Consider the following 23,319-nt stretch of genomic DNA (forward strand, 5'->3'; position numbering starts at 1 on the left):
CGATGTATATAAGTAACGTGTACCATGGCAATAAATCCCTGGCATCCCCCCCAGTCACGCTCACAGCCTTTAAATGCGTTCCTCAGCATTGTTCTGTCCACTGAGTAATGACAGCCTGCTCTAATCTTTGTGTATGAGTGAATTTTGAAGCTTGTTACTAAAACTTGCGTGTGGTTAAGATATTAGAGTAATTTTCAGAGACATTAGGTTATCAAAAGGAAAACGTTATTACAAACACGTTTACTACTAGCTACTACCAGTGTGTCTAGAACATTTCTGGGAGATTTCAAATGCTGTTCTCGTTTACTTTTTCAACATACCTTGCCAATGTCTGTAGAACACTCGATGCACCCGACCTGAACGTTGCCGTGGAAGTAGCCAGGAATGATCTGAACTCGTTCAAAGTTGCTGGCAAGGATGACGATATTGCACCCGGCACCATACGCCTTGGAAAGCAATTTTTTTTAGAGAACAAGTTAAACGAACTCAACACATTCGGAAAAAGGAAGACAACGGGTCTCCAGAATCCAGGCACTTAACTGGCAGTGCACAGGAACAGCATTAACTGGCATTCATGAAAATTTATCTGGTCGTGTACCACATGTGTATGGACCACCGGAATGTTCCGGAATCATTCCAGATTTATCAGAACCCGGATTGGAATTGGAATGGAATTAGGCATTTTTTCGCAGGCAGAATGGAATTGGAATGTAATGGTCTGAGTGCCCCACGGTCAAGGGTTTGGTTTGATTTGATTTTAAGAAAAAATAAAATGGAGATTTTGGCTTCACTAGTGTGAGGCCCGCAACTCCACATCACTTGCACCAGTTACTTTTGTGGAAAACTCCTGTAATGATGATGATGATGATGCCAATGAAGAGGAGGAGGAGGATAGGAGGAGGGCAAAATAACCTTGTCTTTGTGCTTTTTCCGTGCTGGGTAATGTCAATCTCGTCTATAGGACTGCCGGGCTAACTAGTACGGTTACCGGTCCTAATTCTTTTATTGGCGGAATTAAAGGAATGGAATGGGGTTGCCAAGCCATTCCAGGAGTGGGAATTGACCATACCTTTTCATTCCGAGGAACTGAAAGGAACGGAATTATCGCAAATCTTCATTCCTTGGAACGGAACTGGAATGGAATGGATGGTCCCATTCCGCAACCCTGGTACGGACGCATGTCGGTCATAGCGATTACAGGAAACAGAAAGGTAGGAATCCGAATGTACTTTAAAAAAAGAGAGGAATTTTTTGAAGTAACAAAAGTCTAAGCACTGGAATCTCACTCTTAAACTGACATATTTCAGTCTTCGATGCACTGGAAAACTGTTGAAGGCATTTTACTGTCAAGCAAGTGGAAGTGATACACTTGATCTCCTTTCAAGCCATACCGTGACCCACATTTGCGCAACCTTTTCTACTGCAGCTGTTTTGTGATCATTACGCCCACAAAGCTGGTTCGCCGTGCCGTATGTTTGCAGACCAGCCAGGGTGCTCACGCAAACAAGAGGGGACTGCTGGCCAGCATGTACTTGACCAGCAATTAAAGCCTGTCGCAGTCTACCGGCTATATTACATAGCTGTTAACTGCCTGAATGTCCGAACACATTGCCTGAGACATACCTCACAAACATGGCTAGACGTATAGGTGGGAAAGAGAACCCAGCTACAACGAATAGAAGTAAGGACGGGCCGTTTCAATCGTGTGGAACTACAGTGATGGGGTTGGGGCAATTTGGGGCTTTGGGGTGTTCACGGCTCGTTCAGGGTGTTTGCGTTCACAGGCTTAAATGCTCTGGAATGGTGGTGACTATTTTGCCCCTTTTCCCTCTCACAATAAAGGAAGGGGAAGCAAAGCTTTTAAAGAAGTCAAATGCAAGTTGGTGTGAGAAACAAATGAAGGCGTAATACGCCTCTATTTGTAGCAGTGATACGCGAATACTGCGTATGAACAACGTGCGCGTTGCTTGCAGTCACCCCGCCCCCTTTTCCCATTGTCAGCGTGAAAACCCAGCACGGAATCGTAAGCGATGACGAATATCGACTTTTATTGTAAACACATGCGGGAGCTATATAGAAAGCAATCAGTTTGAAAACTGAAATTATGAAGAAGTCGTCGCTCGCAGCAGAACCACGTCTCTCGCCTCGTCTAGCACAAGTATGTGTTTGAGAGTGTGAGGGCCTCTTCATGATACTACATACTACATTTGCAACACTGCAAAGTAAATATGACGGATGAACAGCTGATCATGCCACCGAATATCTTGAAAGACTGCTAAGATCATCAAACCCCCGTCTACTCTGCGACATGACGCATACCAAAGTTACGCCGTAAACGAATTGCTGTTACAATTTCCACGAAAACCATATACGTATTTTCCGCACACGTACGCTATATTACCCAACTTTCCATTGCGCGAATCGACAAGCCGGTGCGTGCATAAAAAATAAAATAAAAATAAGAAAACTTCAGAAACTATGAACTTACAGTGAACGGAACGCCTTCGACGCTTCCCACTGAATAGCAGTGGTCTCCAGCGTTCACTGCACCCGTAAGCACTTGGTGGCGATTCATTTTCCACTGTACCTAAGAGTATTTTAACCTTTTGCAGCAGTTCACACAGCGGACTTCGCAGCGATCAGCGACATTGGTGCACAAACCACGCGCTTGCACGCTCCCGATCTGTTTGTGTTCACGTTCTTCACTGTTCACGAGGAGCTCGAAACGTCTCCGAACGCTTCGGAGGCGTTTAATGAACGCAGATTACGACAGTCAGTAGAAACGATCATTTTCAATCTTTTCAATCGAGAGAGGTAGGCTTAGATAAACTGCCACTGCTGCCGCTATGACGGCAATGCGACCTCCAGTTCACTGGACAACACAACATCGCAGACGACGTAGGTCATTGCCACAGAAGTCATATTGGCACAGTAAGACGGGTTGAACTTAGTTGTGCACGATGCAATTGGAATCCGTACCGAGAAAACACAACATAATCGGCGTAAAAAGGTGCACAAGAGGAGACACTGCAATGCTCGGAGGTTGTTGGTTGCAGTCGCCGCCGCTGCAAATCGGCAGTAGGGGGCGGAGCGGTTGTCGCTTATCGTTCCCCAGTGTTCCTCTGCCTCTGCTCTCTGCACAGAGCGACAGAGCGTTGGAGTTGTCTAGATGTCCTTCGAAACCCGCTGTTTCTCGAGCGGGTGCTCATGGTAACACACTACAAGTAACATCGTTTTGAGATGTTATGAACACTGTGAGCGCCTTGTTACGTTTGTATGAGTGACGTCCAAGTCGTGTAATGCAGACAGGCAGTGAAGAATTCGGGTTCGAGCCCCGCCGCTTTATGGCCTTTAAAAATGCATTCTCACGGAAGCGTCAACTCGAATTTTCTGGCGTGACATTTTCCCATTTCTGTCGTTAAACATTTTCATGTACCAAGCAGGGCTCTCACCAGGTCTTTGAACCCTATGCTTCACTACAGAGCTGTGTTGACTGGTCCTCACCTCAGGACAGTGAGCAAAGCTGTGCACAGCTCTGATACAAGCCCTATCCAGATAAATCGGTTATATCATAAGCTGCTAGCGCGCAAGAAGCGCAGTAGGACTCACACCAAGCCACTCAAGGCTAACTATGACAATACAGACTAACATATAATGTGACTCGAGACCAAAGTATATGCCGTAACGACTGCCATATTTACAATCATTTCATTGACATGTGATCTTGTTAACATTGCGTTCTGGCACAGACTGCTGTTCGACACCAATACGTATTACATTCGCTGAATGAGCATATCTTGCTATCATAACATGCATGACATTTCTTTCACTTACTTATAGTTACTCATTTCGGAGACTCATTCCAATGTGTCAGCTGCTTTGTTGGAGGAAACCAATAGATGTCCGTCGCATTCACGTATCAATGGGCCGTAGTGCAGGATTTATTTCGAACACCAGTTAAGTCAGAATATTTTTATTTGCAAAGACCATGAGACAGGAAATCACAACAAAGAGGAACTGCAAAGCGTACCCCATCTGTGTGGTGCACGTCGACTTGCAGCTCACTTTTATGTGTCATCAAACATTAAAATAAGGCACAGTGTATTTTCGTCTCACTCGCACTGCAGTTGCGTTGTAAAGCATGTTGTACTGGCAAAACTGCACGAATCAACATGGTGTGTGCACTTTAAAAGTAGTCAATTCGCTGTCTAATACGAGGGTGGGTCAAAAATTATTTGTATCGCCCTGGCGATGAACCCCCCCCCCTCCAACCATCATTAAGTCGTCGTTGGCGGCCAAACTTGTGAGTTGCCCGCAAGAGCGGTGTGCAGTGATTCGTTTTTCATTTTTATCGAAAACTTTGTGCACTTTCGAAACTTTTTTGAGAAAAGTTTTTTTGTCACGAAGAAGTGTGTTTGAATGGATACAGGAGAATGCACGTGAATCGATTCTGTCGGAGTGGATGATGCGGTAGGTCATAATGCAAATCAGCCATTTCTGTGCCCAAACAATAATCCATAACAGACTCAGGTTTCAAGAAGTCTGCGCAAGTGTGGCCAATTTTTGACTGACCCTCGTACTTGACAAATACCGACGAAGGCACATTTGGAGAATATCTCGTGGGACGTCACTTTAGTGGTCTCTGCGGTTGTGCCATGGGGTTAATCTGGGTCGGAAGGCTCGAGCTGAGAGGCTGTGCCATGACAACAGAGACTGTCGACGCTTCTGGGACACTCACATGGAGCTAAACCCTTACTCGGTGAATCTCGCGCCAACGTGAAAGAATTTGAGAATAACTGCAGAATGGTGCTGGAATGAATGTGGAATTGATGTTCAGTGGTTGGAAATGTGCTACATAATCACAGTGCTACAATTCATTGCAGTGAATGAGTCACATTGGCTTTGTGAAACTAGTGTATTACAAATCGCAATTGCACTATTTTTCTAACTTTGCTACCAATATTTTGATGATTCAATGACTAGTCAACTGGTCACTGAATTATCAATAATCGATCAATGAAAGGAAATTCATAAAAATAAGGTCATTACAAAAATTACTGTACTCCTACAGTACAACATGAAATAAAGGGCAAGATAAAACGTGACAGAATTCTCAAAAGCGCGCGGTGATGTCTTTAAAAATGCTCGTGACAGTGCCACTTGGGAAAGTGCGCCATGACAGAATATGTGAGAACAATGCTTTAAAATGTCACAAACATGGATGCAGCAGGTACGGAAATTATCGGTTCCACATAGCGAAATGTTTGTGCACAAAGTTCTTCATGGTCTCCAAAAGTGGCGGAGAAATATTCCACGCGGACGAAGCACGTGAAACATCCGACGGTCTGCCCTGCATGCGCGGTTGATCTGAGCTTCGCTCCTGACTGAAAACGAGATTTTTATCATCCGCGGCAAACGTCACCGACGGCTTCTTCGGGGGACTGTTTTTGGCGTGCGGATCGTCTTTCGGTTCTGCTTTGATGAACAGCAGTAGCGCCTTCTTGTTGGCAGCAAAGGTACCGGGAACCGGCGAAGGTGATGGCGGGATACATTCTGTACTGGAAGGCGACTCCGGCTCTGACAACGTCTTCAGCTTAATTTCCTCGTTCCCCTTTCCGACTCTTTTCGCAATAATTTTCTTCTGCTGCAACCCCGACGTGCCTGGCTCAGTCCCGACGGAGACGTTCCCCTTTCCAGACTTTCTTCCAACTGGATGGCCCTGAGCAGTGGCACCCTTGGGTCTCTTGTCCGGGACCGTCTTGGCCGCGTCGTCGTCCTCCCGTTTTCTCTTCCGCAGCTTAGCCGAATCTTCCAAATTGGATCCCGCTTCTTTTTCGCCGTAGGTTTTCCCGCTGCGGAGCGATCCTTTCCTCGTACTCGCCGAACTCCGCAGGTTCTTTGTCGGAACCTCAGCCTTGGCCGGGGAGGCGTCTCTTGCGGGGCTGCTGTTGAGGGGTGCCTCCTTTGACGTGACCACACTCGCCCATGTCCTGTCGTGTTCGGCGTCCGACTTCTTGTTCTGTGCCACGGCCGTCAGTGCAGCCCCCATCCGAGACTTCATCCGATCCAAGAGGATCTCTGGGCGCGCCACCACCTTGTCGGGGGAAGCCAAATTGGACACCACTCTCTTGATCAAGTTCATCCCGTCCGACTTGAACGTGATATTTTCCGGGGGTGAAGGAACGGTGACAGTTGTCCCATTTGCTGGCTCTTTGGCGGTTCCCTTCCCATTGCTCCTCAAGTAACAGCCCAGTGCATCTGGGATTTCTTCTTTCTTCGGCATCTTTTCCAGGAGATCCACACGAGTGAGTTTGATTACGTGCTCTCTGGAACCGTTCACTTCAATGCGCACGAGCGACGTCTGTACGGATACGTAGTACTTTGGCACTTCACTGACGTAGAGTTCTCCAAAGGTTTGCTGAAACTGACGCAGAACTTCGAGTGTGAAATAACCTTCTTTGACTTGCTCACCATCTGAAATGCGCACCTTTCTAACGTCGTAGATTGTCTCTAAAATAGCTATCTTCTCGGAAGGAGGTGCAGGCAATGTTATTGGGTAGTCACGGACAGAGGAAAGTAGCACGCTGCTAATCCACGGTGTGATCGTTCGCATCTGTTGCAGTTCGACTGTTAACTTACGTGTGCTTGGAGCAGAGCAACTAACTTTGTTCGCTCGCGATAATTCATACACAAATAACGCAAGTAGCACAACAAAAAGAAAGTGCCAACAGTGATGGCGTCGCTTAACGGGGAGCAAAACTAAAGGACACACCGGTCCTGCCAGGTCCTCATCATGTCGTATGCGCCCACCTCGACCTACATAGTATGTCAGTGTATTTTACGACGTTAAAAGTGGCTGTCATGGTCGCGTAATTGTGGATACTAGGTGTTGCCCTGATTTCATGGTACAAAAAAATAAAGATTTGTACGTTTTGCTGTCGGACATCATGTGTGACACGGTGGATAGGGTTGCGGATAGCGACCCAGGGGGAGACTGCTGGAAGCGGGAAGAAACAAATAACGCAAACAATCGAGACGACGAGCTACCGACAGATCGTGAATAAAACAGCACACACACAAATATCATTTTCCTTGGATATGCTATCTTTTTGTATTTTGTGCTTAAGCAATTCTAGCACAGAAAACGTTCAAAATCTCGCGCTTTGCGGCACCTCTGTAATTTTGCATCGAAATGTACTAATGTACCATGTCACGCGTGTCGCCACAATAGCATAGTAGTTTCGGCGGTTTCGGTATTAGTTTAGTTGACGCTTGGAGGCATGCTAAGCATGTTACTACGCACAAATGGCTAGTAATCAATCGAGAATAACCAATTTTTTCACAGTCAACAGCCAATGCATGCGTGTTCCCAACGGTAGCTCCAATAGCAGTAAAGTTTCACAACGACCGGACATCAAACATCGGCTGTCGTTGAAGCACAAAAGAGGATCCAAGGAGAGCACAGACGAGCAGGACAAAACCAAGAAACTAAAATTTTTTGCCACAGACCAAAAGTTGCAGACGGCAGAAAGCTGCCGTCCAGAGCACAGTTCGGAAGTTAATACAAGCATTGACAACAGCGTGCTTAGTCGACGCACCACAGGCGCAGTAACTTTCGACGCCAAGACAGACGCGGTAACTCCTCAAAACAGTCAAGATATAGGAAACAATGCAGGAACAGAAAACACTGAAGCAGTGGGAGAACGTGTTCCATACTATCTCGAAAGTTTCACGACTATCTTGAACTCTGTTAAGAACAGCGAACACGACTGGGACCCTTTCCTCGATGAAGAGAAGGCTTGGGTCGCCAAGCTTTTGGACTTGAACGGTAAGGAGTTTCTTGAAATGTTAGAGTGGGCAAACGTTATAAAACGTTTCTGAAACGAACATCTTTTATAACGATACAGATATAACGATATAAAGATAAACAACGGTTATCTTTTCGTGCAGTGCCATGTCAGAAGCTCTACATCCGTCTACTTCAGAGGAAGCATGACTGGAAGCGTCTTGCAAAGATAACCTATCCAGATATCAACAAAGATTTACGGCCATTGCTCCGAGAACTTCATCAAAAAGGATTCTTAGAAAATGGCAAGTTAACGCTTTTCATTCTTGTTTTCAGTCTTCATCATATACTTAAAGTTTTGATTGTATGTCACATATTTTGGTTCTCCTTCTAGCAACCAAAATCACAAACCTTCAGACAGCGTTAGACCTGCTTGGTCCCGCGGAACTGAAAACACTTGCAAAGTTCTTCAAGTTAAAAACAACCACTGGATCGAAGACTGTGCTGATCAAAGCCATCACTGAGCATGGCAGCTGTCATAAATCTGTGCTGGGCAAGGCATCTGTACGAAGTATAGACGAAGTCGTCTTAAAACAGTTGAGATTGCGCTACTCAATGTCCTATGGCTCTCTTAGCTTGATCGGCTAAATAACGAGCGCAGTTAGGATCTGCCTAACAAAGCTAAAAACTAACCATTTTTGCAGAGCCTCGAAAGTTATGGGTGAGGCGTACAGACTCGCGGATGAGCCTCGGAACATTTATCGACGAATCTTGATGTTGTTTTCGCTCGGTACGTCGTGGGACATCGACGACGAACGCTCAGACGGAACGTCGCAGCTGTACGTTCACTTTGTGTTGGCTAGGGAAGCATTGCTGACTGTTCTGCTGCAGTGTGTTCTCTTTCATGTAGGTACTTCCTTTTGCTGGTTTCAATTGGCAAGATGTCGTTCCCACAGTATCGCATCAACTGCAAAACGGTTATCTTCTCAACACGCGACGATTTCTTGAGGTGAGGCTCCAGCGATACTTGTTACAGCTGTTGATAAAAATGGAAGTAATTGTGTAAGAATGCCCAAGAATCTAAACACTGGAGCTGCTGACTGACATTGAGCATGGAATTATGCTTTATTCAGAGACCAAAAAACTGCACTTAGTAAAACCTCACAATGTAAACACCAATATGGCAGGATGCATTGAATCTGCAATGAAGATTCGCTGGGGACTTTGCATCACAACTCTTCTCTCAAGCATCCGTTAAAAGCATTTGTTAGCATTAACATGATGAGGAGGAAGAGCTGGAGTTTCATGGTGCAAAAGCATCTAAAAGCTATTATAATGTTTAATGAAATTTCACCGCAGGTTCGAAACAGCACGTAGCCTCGAAGCAGACTTGATAAAGGCAACAGAAAACAAGAAGTGGGATGATGCATACAGTCTCTTTCTGACTGCACGTCAAATGCTCCGAGATCCCGCAATAAAATTCTACGAAGAACGGTAATATTTAGGACACGTTTTAGAACGATCGATTTAAATCTATGTATCCTCAGAGACGAAGGCCTGCCTCAATTTTTGCGGCACTTCAGTCCGTGTTACGTCTACACGCGATGCCTCAGCATTGGTGTCGATGTTGTTCAGCGGTTGAAGAAGTACGTGGAAGCCGTCGATTTGCTCCGCTCGCTTCTCAGTCAAGATGTAAGGAGAGTTGGAATGCTAATTTCGTTCAGGTAGCAGCGTCTTACGGTGGCTTAACTTGGCTATTTTGAATGTCCCTCCGAAGCTCTATTGCCAAAGTGCTAGGGGCAGATGGTGGGACCGAATGGCACTAAATCTCGATGCGCATCTCAACCAAGCTGAACAAGTAAGACAAAAACAGTGCACAGAATATTTCCTCTTCTTATATCCTTGTCGTGTATTTGTCAAATTAAACCCCGTTGCATTGTGAAATTGAAATGGGCTGTTTGGCGGACCATCTGCACTACATACTAAACACAAATCTCACTCTCAGGCTTTACACAGCATACGAGACGGACTATCTGATCCAAGAGTCCGGCCCCAATTCAGATACTCTCTCTACAGCAGGGCAGAAAAAATACTGTCTTCCTCAACTGGCAAGAACATGCAAGCGTCGCTAGATGACTTTCCAGAAGTCAAAGTCTGCAAAGCTCCGGAGGTGGATTAGTGATTGGTTGATATTTTCCCCCCCAGTTAATCGTAAACTGATGTTTGAAGGTAACCATAGAAGGTCGATTGATTCCACGGAAGATTCCCGGACGCAATCACTTGTTCATGTCGTCGGAACTGGAGGCGTTTGGTGATGACGATGACGTGAGGGTGGTCGGTGTTGAGGAACTGGCGCTGGAGCATTACGTGCGTGAGGGGTACATGGAAGGTACGTTTATTTCGACACGCTTCTAGTGTTCCTGTGTAGGCGTGGGAATAATTCAAGGTTAATTGAATTAGGGTTCCGGCTCTTCAGAGTTTTTATTCATCAAAAACCTCGAGTGCTTACTGAAGTTTCCAATTTCTTGGAAAATTTTGAGTCTTTTGCATGCGGGTTTCAAAGAATGGATCATTAAAAAAAAACAAAATTTTCCAGGCATTCAAAACTCCGTTACACACCCCACCCACAATTGATGTGAAATGAAAACTCTGAAAAGTTGCAGCACTAGTGATATCTTAGGGTTTCAGGAACTTATTTTTGGGCAAATTCGGAGGACGCTTTTCAGAGTTTATTATTTTCTGGGAGATCAGAGTTTTTTGAAGGTTATTTTTTTTAGGGCTCAGTTAATATGAGAAATTCTGAGAAAAATTTACGTCTTACGCGAATGAATGGTGCACTAAACAGTGTGGTATAATTGGTCTTTACGTTTGCGTTCACGATCGACGCAGTCCACAAGAGAGGCCTGCAGGTAGGAATGACCTGCAATGCGCTTTTGCTGTTAGTATCGCGTGTGATGACTGACACACTCTCTTATGGTACAAAACACAAGTCTTACATTCAGGATTTAAATAATGTGCATTGTACAAGGAATTACTTACCTGTGTCTACCCTCTCAGCACAATTCTAAATAATTAGCGCACCCTTTCCATTTGCGGTGCTTTCTGTTATGCCAGACATCTGTATCACAATCAGCTGACAAGGTAAACACCTTGAAGTCGAGGTATTCCTTTACATAGTTGCAGGGCAGATCATGCTTTCGTTCCGCTGTTCGCACCAACTAGAACCCTTTCGGAATGACCACTTTGTGCCACCTGTGTTCCATGCTCCATCATAGAGTTCACGTGGGGGACAAGGAAAACTCGACTCTGACCGCTGAATTCCGATCCTCTGGGATCTCTATAAACCGGAGTTTTTCCGATAAATCCGAATTGCTAAAAATTTTACCGACGTATGTTTTCGGGAGTCTCTTGGACTAATTCGCAAACCCAGAACCCTAGTTATAAATAATTGTCTTTTTGTGTGGAGCACAACCACTGGAAGGTCTTTTGGATTTTACACTGGATTTTACATGTTGGGTACTTGACGCTTTTCTGGATTGAACCTTTCACTGCGTGAGGTCACATCTGGTGCACTTCACTTTATCGTAATCATTTTATCATCAGTATTGAGCTACTCAAAGATTTACGTGGAGGGGTAGGCTTCCGTTTTTGTTGTTGTGTTGTGTTCTCCATTTCATCTTTCTCTGGTGATTTTCTTTGGCAATCTGAAGATGAGTGATGATGTTTTTTTGCAAGGAACAATGATCATTTGACTTAGGAACGAATTAGATGCAAAATTCTGCTGTAATACTGTGTAGTATTTCTAACAATAGCACTGTCATTTAGGACAGGCAAAATATAGAGAAAAATTGTGCTTACATTGCAGGGGTTCATGGAGAAGGGTCTACATTCCAAGCCCTCTTTGCTCTTCTGTGCTGGGATGTCATCTACGATGACAACGTCTGCGACGTCTTCAGAACGCCTTACCAAGCACACCCGCTTGACCTGAATTCGGACACCTTTTTCGAGAGTCGAGAGCGAGGCTTTGTGGACGCATTTGAAAAACTAAGCCATGGAACTATCGAAGTAACACATTTTTTTACTCTCATTTTGATGCAGGTTTCATTTGAATGCTGTATTCCAAGATTAACAACCTCAATTGCCACATCACTTACTAACAAACTTATGCAATTACATAGCCTAACACTCAATCCCTTGTGGATATGTTTCCCTTATACAGGCACATTAAAATAAGTAAATAAATGGCTCAAAATAAAAATTAAAAAGAAGTAGCCATTTTATCGCAGCCAGGCTCAAAGGACAGTGTTTAGCAATCTAATCTCATGCTTAAAAAAAAAGAAAAAAAAAAAGAAGCAGAAAGCTTTTTATAGTATTTATACTACTACTTATTTACTTTTACTACTTTTATACTACTGTTAGTCATTTTGAAATTTTTTATCTAATATTTTGAGCTTCACATAAGTCAGTAGTATCTTGTATGTCAGATCCTTGTAGCATATGTGTATACTGTAGCAGCCGTAATAGTTTGATTCATAATGATTTCAAGGATGGTTTATCAAACAGCCCTCAAAATGTCGATGTGGTTAAAAGCGATAAAAAGGGGAAAGGATGAACCACAAACACCAAGCGCCTACTCAATCCCATTTTAGCGCTTTCAACCGCATCGATGATGTACCAACAGGCCCAAAAGGCAGTTTTAAATTACTTCAAAAATGTAGCTTTCATATTCAAACAGTGCTGCACAGTTCGCAGGAGGGTGGGCCTTTAAAGATTGCAAGGTAAACTTAAAAATCTTTCGTAATTTTCAGGAACTTCAAGAGCTAATCTCAACAAACTATGAGAAGCACTCCGGTGAAATGAGCCTCGTGCAATGGGACAAGTACACATGTCCCCAGCTAAGGGTATTTATTTAGTATATACACTCTTTTATCTAAAGTGCAACATAATGAAAATGCATAAACAGCTTCCATTAGCTTCATAATGAAGGTGCCTGAGCAATTGGCAGAAGACAGAGAAAACTAATGATGGGCCGACCGAATGCCCAAATCCTAGGGAGGGATTTGAGATTTGGGAATCCAAATCCTAGTGCCCAAAACGGCAAATCGAATCTTTCGAATCCACAAACCATGTTCGTTTGTTTCTTTTTAAAATTGTCACCTCCGGAGTTCACCGAAAGCCTGATTGATGGGTGGGTGTTTTGTCGTTTGTTTGTTTACATTGCTCTGGACTGAAAGAGTTCAAGCAGGCACTCTCATTACAGGTCTAAAGTAACACGGTTTTGCTTTTGATTGTTTCTTAGTTTCACGTAAATAAATTCTCCAGAGTTTGCATTCTCTCCGTGAACTTCACGGAAATAATTCAAGCTCGAGAGATTATGTGTTTCCCGTAGTCGACGAAAAACATGTTAAATAAGTTACATTTTGGAAGATGTACGCAGGTATGTTTGCTCCTGAAAAGTGAACCGTTATTTAATTAATTTAATTTAATTTCATATATATTATTTAATTTTTAAGATATAAAATTCTGCTTCAGAACACTTTACAAAAGCAGCGTTTTCCCCTGGCTCTTTCAACTTTTTTTTTTCTTTAAGAAAGGATTTGTAAGATTCGTGGATTTGCAGAACCTTACTTTGATTCAGATTCTGATTCATAAAACACTCGATTTGTCCCATATCTCTTGAGAGAACACGACACGAACAGAACACTTTTTCAAACGGAATCTCTCCATGGACAAGCGCACGCATGGGGTCACAAATATGGCGCGTGCATCATATTCTCATGTGTGTCTGTCCCTCCCTAAAAATTTGCTCATATCACCAGTGCGGAGGGAACGAAATGTGTCCCATGCTGGCTCAGGTTTCGGCTTTGATGTCAACTTTTATTCCCTGCTTTGCGTAATAATTTCATAACTGTCACATAAATTAGTTTGACATCTTGAACACAAGCACTCCGGTAAACACATTCCTCCAGAAAACGAGAGTTTCTGGAATTACGAGCAGGGTGCAATAGGTGGGATTCACCCATTGTGTTGCTTGTGATTCACGCTTGAAAGAAACTGCAATTTGCGCTTTCCCTTTGCTCTCCTTAGGGGGCGCAACGGGGCGAGGGCGGCCTCCCGTGGGTCACTGCCAAAGGTTTCCTGCGACGATAGGACATCTTATCCTCACCGCCATGTCACACACCTTGAGAAGAGGGAAAGTGCAAATTGCGGTTTCCGTTTGCTCCCCTTAGGGGGTGCAACAGGGCGGGGGCGGCCTCCCGTGGGTCACTGCCAAAGGTTTCCTGCGACGATAGGACATCTTATCCTCACCGCCATGTCACACACCTTGAGAAGAGGGAAAGTGCAAATTGCGGTTTCCGTTTGCTCCCCTTAGGGGGTGCAACAGGGCGGGGGCGGCCTCCCGTGGGTCACTGCCAAAGGTTTCCTGCGACGATAGGACATCTTATCCTCACCGCCATGTCACACACCTTGAGAAGAGGGAAAGTGCAAATTGCGGTTTCCGTTTGCTCCCCTTAGGGGGTGCAACAGGGCGGGGGCGGCCTCCCGTGGGTCACTGCCAAAGGTTTCCTGCGACGATAGGACATCTTATCCTCACCGCCATGTCACACACCTTGAGAAGAGGGAAAGTGCAAATTGCGGTTTCCGTTTGCTCCCCTTAGGGGGTGCAACAGGGCGGGGGCGGCCTCCCGTGGGTCACTGCCAAAGGTTTCCTGCGACGATAGGACATCTTATCCTCACCGCCATGGTCACACACCTTGAGAAGAGAGAAGAGGGAAAGTGCAAATTGCGGTTTCCTTCGCGCCTAAATCACGAACAACACAACGGACGCATCCCGTTATTTTTGTGCGTCTTTCATCTCGTGAGGAGGAATTTTTGCGCTTTAGTGTCCCTTTAAAGGGACGATCGCATCTGTTCCAGTCTATTTCGAAACTATCGTGTCCTTTTACTCCTCGAGGACTACAGTATTGAAAATCCCACGAGATATAGTGTCCTATAGTGATATAGATGTGACTGTCCCTTTAAGCATATTGTATATATATTGTATTATATTATATATTATTATATATATATTGTATTGTCCCTTTGTATATTGTGTTTGTGTGTAATAACCCACTTCCCTCTGTAATGCTTTCGGGCCTTGAGGAGTAAATAAATAAATATATAAAAGCGTGCCGCTGTTATAATAGACGGTGTCTTTTTTTTTTCAGGGCCTGGTGAAATGTTTTGGGGGAAAGAAACTCTCTCTTCTCTGTGAGAGACTAGCACGTGACTATCGACACTGCCGTAGTGGACTACCAGACCTAGTTGTGTGGAATGTTGACACTGGAGTACTTAAGGTAATTTCTACATACTGTTTGCTCAGAACTGCACTAATGGTCCTTACAGTTGCTAGACATTGTTGTACGTGCCGTTTTTTTTTTAAGGCTGTCGAGGTCAAAGGTCCTGGGGATATCCTCTCTTCAAAGCAGGTTATTTGGCTAGACTACCTCCTTTCCATTGGCATAGACAGTGAAGTGTGCCGTATCAAGGGTCAGTATAACGACTTTAACATTATCCGTAGTGCCTTGAGTTTTAGGGTAAACCCTGTAAAACTCATTTTTATCGGAACATGGCGAAACAAAGATGTTTATGTACCCATCATTGTTGTCTCGTTTAAAAGAACCCCAAATTAGATGCATGGGCCCGGGCTGACAAACATACCCGGCCCGGCCGGGACATGCAGCTAGTTCCACAAAATGCAGGACAATTAGTTCATATGCTTATTCACCTGCTTGCGTCATCATTGTGCACATATTTGCTAAAACAAACGGGCCACTATGCATTATGTGTACGATTCGACCCTCTAGAACCTTCTCAAAGCCACATCACATTGCTCCTTCTTTCTCACTCAAGTGGGAGGAGTCTGTCGACAACATCCTCTACCTCCACAAAAACTTGCAGTGTAACAATAACGCACTTGCCCGCGTGTTTTCTGGACTTATTTGGTCTCATTGTGTTGCGGTGTTCAACCGCCAGTTCTTGTGTGTTTGTAGCCTTGTGTTCTCTTCTTACAAATTTACTTATCAATTTGTTTGACAAGCTATAGAAAGGCATAAGTCACAGCTGGAAATACTAGGCTGGGCGGACCTGGAAAAGTCTGCCCGCGCAGAATTCTACCCCAAATGCCCGTGATAATTCTCACATCGCATTGTACTACCAGTCTTTCTTAGCTTGAAGGTCATGTGGCCAAAGCTTTTGAGTTTCCATATTAATGCCCACCGAGCACACTAAGAGGCCATAAAGCTTGTGTTCGAGAATGCACAGATACAAGCGTATAAATGCTGAGCTTACCTACGTAACTGGAACAGATAATTTCCTGCATTGCACTCTACCTTTTTTTCACAGTAACCACGTATGTAATGTAGGTAATGTGAGATGTGGAATTATTTAAACAGCCGTGAGCTCGAAGATGCTATCGAAGGCAACAGCGTGAAGAAGACAGGACACATCGCTTTTGTACATACAATGTAATATATTTCACATACATAATATCTGTTATGCTGCAAGATGACAAGAATAAAACTATTTTGTTAGAAACATTTTCATCGCAGCAAAAGGTCACTGCGATATGACGTTTTACGTGGCACAGTGCACTGCTGTAAATGCAGTTGTGTAAGATAGCCACTGCAGTGTAACGGTACATCCAAATGCTGTATTTATGGCAACAATAAATTCAGTTGGGTCATGCACACATCAATCTGGCCTCGGACGGGTCATACATCATCTTCAACACAGAGCGAAAAACCAATGAGAAAGCAAAGCTGGTACTATGACATCGATTCATTGTACAAAATTTCTGTAATCCACATTGTCTAAAAATTAAGTACAAAATCTTGTGCTCTCATCGGTGAGCACAGGGACAAGTGGCAACACCAGTCAATAAAACCGTCCAACAACAACGTCATTGATAGCCTGGGCCACAAAAAGACATCGGGAGTTGATTGGCTGACACGAGTTTTGTCAGTTTAAGGATAACGTTGAACCTGCGTGGGCCCTGGCTGAGAACAGCACCTGGGAGGGAAAACGATTACAGTGAACCCTCGTTATTATGACTATGGTCGTTCCCGAAAAATTTGGTCATAATGCGGAATTGTCATATTAAAGGGGGGGATTTGCAGAGGTTTCACTGCATTGTTCCCCGGGAGTATGGTCGTAAAGCGCATATGTCAGATTATCGGGGGTCATATTAACGAGGGTTCACTGTACGTACCAAGGTACATGTGCGACGTCCAAACATCTTTCGTGGCCCAGGTTGACCCGTTTAAATTTAATGTCAGAACTTCCTCTATTAGGCCACAATGTGCAGTGGTGTGCGTGTGTAATGTTACTGTGTTAGACGACTATAACAACGTGCAAGTACGAAAATTCGCGGGTATTGCTGTGGGCTGAGTGTGTATCTTGAGCAGAGTTCAGTTAGTGGCAGGGCAAGGATTAGACTTATAAGCTTGCCAACTTTACAGCAATGAGAAAAAATCAACTGCGGGAAAAGTGTCAGTGGCGTAGCCAGAAAAAAAATATAAAATAAAATAAATAAAAGGAAAATTGAGAAGAGTTCTGTGGGAACTTTACATGGAGAGGAGAATTTCACCATGTTTTCCCTTTCCCAAATGCACCTCAAAAGGTACGATTTGGGGAGGGGAGGGGGGGGGGGGGGGGGTCAGCCCCCGAAACTTCCCCACTGGCTACACCACTCAAAAGTGCGTCTGCAAGAAGTACGAGGGAGATGACGAAAATAGAAAGAAATATGTGGAATGCTTGATGTGTATAATAAAACGTAAAAAATACAAAATGCGAGGAAAGCAAAAGCCCAAAGTCGAGATATAACAACTCCTATACCTTAGTAACCTTAGTACAAGAGAATTCAGTATACAGCGCATGGAAATGGAGAAAAATACTGCAGAAGCAGGCTTCATAAATGAAACATTCATACAATATAAAGACTAGTGTGCAAGTTTAACACAAAGGAATAAGTGCATTCTTTAATATATTAAATGATTCATGACCAGTATTACTGAGTAAGAAAACAACAAAATGTACAGACACGCACGTTTAAAATGGCACAGTGCCCTCTCGTTTACTAATGCTAGCGTTAGCAACGGAACTTCATTAGTGCTATCACAGCAATGTGCTAGGACAGAATGGTTGCAGAGAAGGCAGTAGGAAGAGCAGGTACAACAACGAGACAGATGGCAGCACATGAGGTATGACACCGGTTTAAGCTTAAGTTTAAGCTTGTGCAATGTAACCTGACTTGCACAGGTTGAACTGAACCTAGCAGTTTGGGAGATTCCGGTCAACAAACTTATACTTAGGGAGTGACTTTTTCGGGTTAAATGCCTTTCTCAGATTCGGGAGGGGGGGGGGGGGGGGTTAAAAATCGGGCGCTATTTTTAAATCCGTAATTCGGGGAGAAATCGGGCGATAATTGTGCCTTCGGGTGTTATCGGGTGTTTTTGTTTCTCCTCTTGTCTATTAAGTTATTTCCTAATCTCTCTCGCTTTTGTTTTTTGCGGGATCGTGACCTTCCAACGGTAATCCCCGAAGGCATAGGCAGTGTTGGCACACGTGTGTATTGCTGGGAACGTAAGCGACCCATTCTTACACGTGTTATACATGACGACCTTTGTTCGTCTTCAGTGGAAACGTCACTTGAGGATTTCGTAGTGACTGGAATTCGGGGAGAAATCGGGTGTAACCCGAATTGGTCGGAGGTCAGTTCGGGGGGGGGGGGGGGGAATAACCGGGCGGAATCGGGTTTAACCCGAAAAAGTCACTCCCTACTTATGCTTAGGGCCTGACTTTTTAGGGTTAAACCCGTATCCGCCCGATATTTACCCCCCGAACGAAATCTGTAAAATTTAAGTTTAACCCGAATCTACCCGAAAACATCCGGGTCGCGTGGCACACTCATAAGCGTGCATTAAAATAAAGTTTGATAACATTGCTAAACATTAGTTCCATGTTAAGACAAATTTTTATTAAACAAAAAAAATCACCCGAATACACCCGAATTCCTGACGACAGAATATGCCGTAACGGGATTTAACCCGAATACACCCGAATTTTCAAATGAAAAATATCACCCGATATTTACCCCCCGAATTTGGCCAAAAATAAAACCCGAAAAAGTCACTCCCTACTTATACTCCATCAAATGTCCCTCCTGAAAGAGCTATGGCACTGTGATACACGGTATGCCAGATCAACGTAAGGGACGATTATTTGCGTAGATGTGAGCTTGCACTCTGGTAATGGATGCTTCAAAAATGGTAATGGTAAAAAAAATGGTAAGAAATGGGCAGGAGGATTCCTGAAACTCATCCAGCTCTCGCATCACGGCATCCTTGCCGATGAGGTAACCGCGGAAAAGGTTATTAATAGAGCCTCGTGCTTTTAGGTTAGACCCGGTAAAGCCCGTTTTTATCCCCCTCCCACCAATCATCATCATCATCACCTTTGGTAAACCCCCGAAAACGAGCTTGCTAGAGTGGAAATCCAGCCACCAATGCAGGGGCTAAGGAATGCCAAGAGCTTAAATTTCCAAAATACATATACAACTTGAAAATACAAGAGTTCAGTTATCGATCGTGAGTGGACAGTTTATTAAGCGATGGCTCTGAAAGCTTTCTGGTTTTCTTCTTGTTCCATATTGATACCGGAAGTTGAACATGTATAAGAGTGGAAGCGCAAAAAAAAAAAAAAAAAAGACACAGACAAAGAGCACAAGAGACAAAACTAGCACAAGCAATAAACTCTCGTTTTTTGTGTGTGCTTCCACTCTTCCACATGTCTTACCAGCATGCCCAAACATCAACGTTACTCTTTATCACAGTGGAGAGATTAAGTACAAAGGGGTACTTATGTACTAATGAAAAGTTCCAACTAAGCAATGCTTGATGCTATGCGTGCATAAGTTTGTTCACAATCATGTTAAAATTAGATGTGACAACTGTCACATGTGAGGCACCAATGGCATGTAAAACATGTGCCTATCAAGTTGAGGAGTAGAATGGCAAAAATTGTGCAATCTTGAAGAGCAGGTACACATGCTTACACAATTTGTAAGGCACAAATATTCTGCATGCAGCAAGTAGTATTAAAAGAAAAAGAATCAACATTTTTGTCCTTCGGGCTCAGCGGTCACTTCCAATTTAGATGCAGTAACGAAAGTGCTCGAAGGTCCACTGCAGCAGGATTAAGTGTAATGAAACTGCCTAAATACCTTTCACTGGATTCACTAGGCTCGACTATATGCTCTCTTAAAATAGAATTCTATTCACTTCCCAGTATTAAAAAAAAAGAGCTTGATATCTTTTGTTTGAAAAGTGTTTGGTACCAACATTCTAGAAACGAGTTTTTTTTTCTTCACATCTTTAAAGCAACCACCAGAAGACTTTTGAATAGATTGCGCATTCTAAGTGCAGTACGTGGCGCTTCCGCAAATGGGATTTTATTGTGAGCAACGTTTCTTTCAAGCCTCGTGGCCCCCCAGGCAAGCATTCACCATCGTCCGTGGTGTGTCTACTGGCACACGGGGCACTGGTTGCTACCGAAATGAGACAGTCAGTGCTGAAACCGCTGTTGTACAGCCATGTTGCTTGCTCGAGACTAGTACGCAGAACCAGTTTAGAAGAAGCGGTTATCTTGGCACTGGTATAAAAATATGATAAACATGTGTCTCGAAGGATCACACGCACAGTTGGATTGATCCTTTAAAAAGGCACGTTCGGGGGGATTTTCTCACTTCCCCAAAAAGAGGCACCTTGGAAATGGGTCCCTTGTCAGGTGAGGTGGGTTTGACTCCCCTCCCCCCCTGGAAATAAGAATCCTGCCATATCTCGCAATCAATACTGCAGTTTAAATCTGTTCAAAAATACGATATCAGTTTCATACTCCAATCCAACAGTCACATTATGTTAAAGCTGACAGGTGCACAAAACCAGCTGTCAAGCTATTTCGCGCTCATGTAGTGCTCCAGCAGCAAAAAAGGAGAAATTAAATTGAAGAAAAAAAGCAGCGTCTCAAAGTGGCGTTTCCAAGAGTTCCCTGTCAGCATGCCTCTTCGATCAAAGGTTTCCTTCCTCGAGAGACTTGTGCAAGTCGGCAACTATCTTACCGAGCACTTCGCGATGCTCACCGTCGCGCCTGAAGGTGGCGTCGAGGACGTCCGGCCGCGTGAAGAAGCCGAACACGTGGTCAATCCTGCCGAGGGACTTTTCGGTCAGGTGAGCTCGAACCAAGTTGCGCAGAAGACTGTTGCAGTCGCGCAGGTTTCCCGCGAGGAACTGCTGGTCGTACGAGAATTCCACTTCGTAGAAGCTGACGATGGACATTGCCACAGAGTGGAACTTTCTCTTGAACTGTTGGGCTATGTCCAGTTCCTCCGCGCTGAATTTGCTGTTACGGTGGAGTATGCCAACCTTCACCACCACCTGTAATGTGGACGACGGTTTCCAACTTAATCGTGTTCCGTTAGGGGGCGCTACACATCGGCCCGTGAGATCTCCTGACCGACCCCCTCCTCAATTTCTGTCTTCACGTAGTGTTTAATTGACTTCTTTTTTCAAAGGAAAGGACTTGCATCATGTATCCAATATGCTGGCAAATGCTGGACCCCCCCATCTCATAAAAATCCTGGCTCTGCCTCTGGTCATGATTGGACAGTAAATTTTTTGCAGAAGCAGACGTATGACTGTAGCAGACGACAGCAACACTACAGCTACAGTACAGCTCCCATCAAAATGTGCAGCATGGTGATAATCAACTTGCAAATTTACCAAGAATACAATCAAACTCCTTTACAACGAGACTCAAGAGACTACGAAAGAAATTCGTTGTGAGGGCAAATTGGTATACAGGATGTGCACCAAATTCACGTAGTACAAAATCTGGCATTGCTCTGGTTGGCGCCCCCATTCCGCTTCGCCTCACTGTAGAAATGGGTTTTGTGGGGGTGAGGAGGCAAACTGCCAAAGCCGCACTAACTAACCTAAGCAGTCATGAACTACCTGAAACTAGCGACTGTCGAAATAGGTTTCGTAGGGGCAGTATCGGCACTTACTTTTCACCTCAAGTGGGAAATTTGCGCCCCCCTGTATTCTTGCTTCCCGAAAGGTGTCTTTTTTGCGCCCCTTTTTGCAGGAGGGGGGGGGCATTTTATTTTCGAACTGCGCTACGAGCATTTTGGTAAGACAGTAACCAAATCCCAGATCAAGTGACCTGGACGAAGCTGCAACTGTAGAACAACAAATTGGGCAAAGCCAATCCAATGTTCCTTTCTCCTCAATACAAATTAAAACTATGTTCTATTTCAAAGGTGCAGATCATGCAAGGAATGGTGACACCTGCCTACAACCAGGTTGACATCAAGAATACAACATCACATTGTTAGCAAGTTCGAGAGCATACCTTGATAATGTTTTTGGTTATCTTCTCAGCATCTTTCTTGCTTCCAGTTATATTTTTCACCAGCCTATACACGTTGTCGAGAAGGCTTCCTGCTGTATCATCGATGAACACTTTGGCAACGCTCTTGTTACTTACATGGCTGAGCAATTTCTTCTGAGCTCTTAGCCCGATGTCTTTCGCCTTGAATTCCGTCACTGCGGAGAATAGAGGTGCAATAATTTGAATTATTTTCTAGCGATGCCCTGCTCACCTGGTCTTTAAAACACTATTGTGCTCATTTCTAGCTACGAACGATTGACTGCTGGGCGTCATTCCCACAAATGCACTGAGAACATCATACCAAACAGCGCTACTGAAAAGATGAACGAACCCGATGACATAGCCAGCAGCCTGTATTAGTTGTTCCGATATTCGAAAATGTCCGACGTCTCGTCTCGAAATTCACTAAAAACTGCGAAAGTGACACCAAAGACATAAATATTCATGACTGCAGCGGGTGACAGGAAGTGTGCCTCATGCAACATGCATTTAGTATACCAATATTCGTGCCTGTCCCGATTTGGTGTTCGTTCAAGCGAAAAGCACGTCACTTGAACACGAGCGTCGAACAGAAACAACGAAGCCAGCGAAACGTTTTGTTTTTTGCCATTGAGCAAAATTTTCCAGATGTGTGCTAGAAACGGCAACCTTGGAACAAAAACAAACGCACATCCTGAGTCCAAGGAAAACTCGCACATGTATTAATGAACTTCAGCTCAGTTTTGTACTTTCTCCTGCGCTTGAAACGTCGAAACTTCGATATACCTAATTTTTCTTGCATTTCAAGCGTAATTTGGGTACCAATGACTGTTTCTGCCAAAGTTTACGTACTTTTTCATGCCCGCCTCTCCATCACAAATCCCGACGGACCGCCATGCAGACAACTTTTGAGTTTCCGGCGTTTCCGGTGTGTGCAGCGCCGCACTTTTTGATGCTTTTCGTTAAAAATAGTAAAATCTAAAATAAATAATGCGGTAGATATCTGTGTAACAACAATGCTCAACAGGGGTTTAATTATATATATGTACAATTTTTATATTGAACCA

At 44.2% G+C, this 23,319-nt stretch overlaps 4 protein-coding genes across 9 annotated transcripts in view; 1 reads left to right on the forward strand and 3 right to left on the reverse strand.

The window, feature by feature from the left end:
- Positions 1-3,076, reverse strand: part of LOC135389032 (dmX-like protein 2) — a 49,660-nt gene extending 46,584 nt beyond the window's left edge. The window contains exons 1-2 of the mRNA XM_064618968.1: positions 2,489-3,076; positions 321-446 (exon numbers count right to left, since the gene is read on the reverse strand). Of these exons, the coding sequence (XP_064475038.1) occupies positions 321-446; positions 2,489-2,575 (213 nt within the window). The 5' untranslated portion in view covers positions 2,576-3,076. The remainder of the gene's footprint in view (positions 1-320; positions 447-2,488) is intronic.
- Positions 3,077-3,957: 881 nt separating this feature from the next.
- Positions 3,958-6,961, reverse strand: LOC135389035 (uncharacterized). The gene has a single exon (XM_064618976.1). The coding sequence runs from the start codon at positions 6,611-6,613 to the stop codon at positions 5,240-5,242; it is 1,374 nt and encodes a 457-aa protein (XP_064475046.1). The 5' UTR covers positions 6,614-6,961; the 3' UTR covers positions 3,958-5,239.
- Positions 6,962-7,128: 167 nt separating this feature from the next.
- Positions 7,129-23,319, forward strand: part of LOC135389033 (fanconi-associated nuclease 1-like) — a 51,879-nt gene continuing 35,688 nt past the window's right edge. For 3 of the 5 annotated variants that reach the window (XR_010421560.1, XR_010421561.1, XM_064618969.1), the window contains exons 1-14: positions 7,129-7,828; positions 7,951-8,091; positions 8,181-8,382; positions 8,491-8,625; positions 8,697-8,795; positions 9,146-9,280; positions 9,334-9,478; positions 9,564-9,644; positions 9,792-9,956; positions 10,016-10,175; positions 11,652-11,851; positions 12,595-12,687; positions 14,995-15,123; positions 15,211-15,316. Coding sequence is in view for 2 of the 5 variants with exons in the window: in XM_064618969.1 (XP_064475039.1) it covers positions 7,306-7,828; positions 7,951-8,091; positions 8,181-8,382; positions 8,491-8,625; positions 8,697-8,795; positions 9,146-9,280; positions 9,334-9,478; positions 9,564-9,644; positions 9,792-9,956; positions 10,016-10,175; positions 11,652-11,851; positions 12,595-12,687; positions 14,995-15,123; positions 15,211-15,316 (2,314 nt within the window). In the remaining 3 variants the exon portion in view is untranslated. The remainder of the gene's footprint in view (positions 7,829-7,950; positions 8,092-8,180; positions 8,383-8,490; positions 8,626-8,696; positions 8,796-9,145; positions 9,281-9,333; positions 9,479-9,563; positions 9,645-9,791; positions 9,957-10,015; positions 10,176-11,651; positions 11,852-12,594; positions 12,688-14,994; positions 15,124-15,210; positions 15,317-23,319) is intronic. The other 2 variants (XR_010421562.1, XM_064618970.1) reach the window with 1 other exon arrangement.
- LOC135389037 (protein salivary glands marred-like) lies at positions 20,246-23,187 on the reverse strand. Of its 2 annotated transcripts, XM_064618980.1 has the most exons (4): positions 22,772-23,012; positions 22,605-22,685; positions 22,235-22,428; positions 20,246-21,258 (listed from the first exon to the last, which is right to left on the reverse strand). In XM_064618980.1, the coding sequence occupies exons 2-4, from the start codon at positions 22,612-22,614 to the stop codon at positions 20,893-20,895; spliced, it is 570 nt and encodes a 189-aa protein (XP_064475050.1). In that variant the 5' UTR covers positions 22,615-22,685; positions 22,772-23,012; the 3' UTR covers positions 20,246-20,892. The 2 variants fall into 2 exon arrangements, with proteins under 2 accessions (XP_064475050.1, XP_064475051.1); XM_064618981.1 differs by lacking the exons at positions 22,605-22,685; positions 22,772-23,012 and adding an exon at positions 23,105-23,187.

Source organism: Ornithodoros turicata, chromosome 3 (assembly GCF_037126465.1).
Source record: "Ornithodoros turicata isolate Travis chromosome 3, ASM3712646v1, whole genome shotgun sequence".
Taxonomy (NCBI): Eukaryota; Metazoa; Arthropoda; class Arachnida; order Ixodida; family Argasidae; genus Ornithodoros; species Ornithodoros turicata.

Bases quoted from the DNA above. Each gene is read 5' to 3' on its own strand.
- LOC135389035 (XM_064618976.1), bottom strand. From the start codon at position 6,613: ATGCGAACGATCACACCGTGGATTAGCAGCGTGCTACTTTCCTCTGTC.
- LOC135389037 (XM_064618980.1), bottom strand. The intron at 21,259-22,234 runs GTATGCTCTCGA...TCCACATTACAG, and splicing joins TAACCAAAAACATTATCAAG to GTGGTGGTGAAGGTTGGCAT.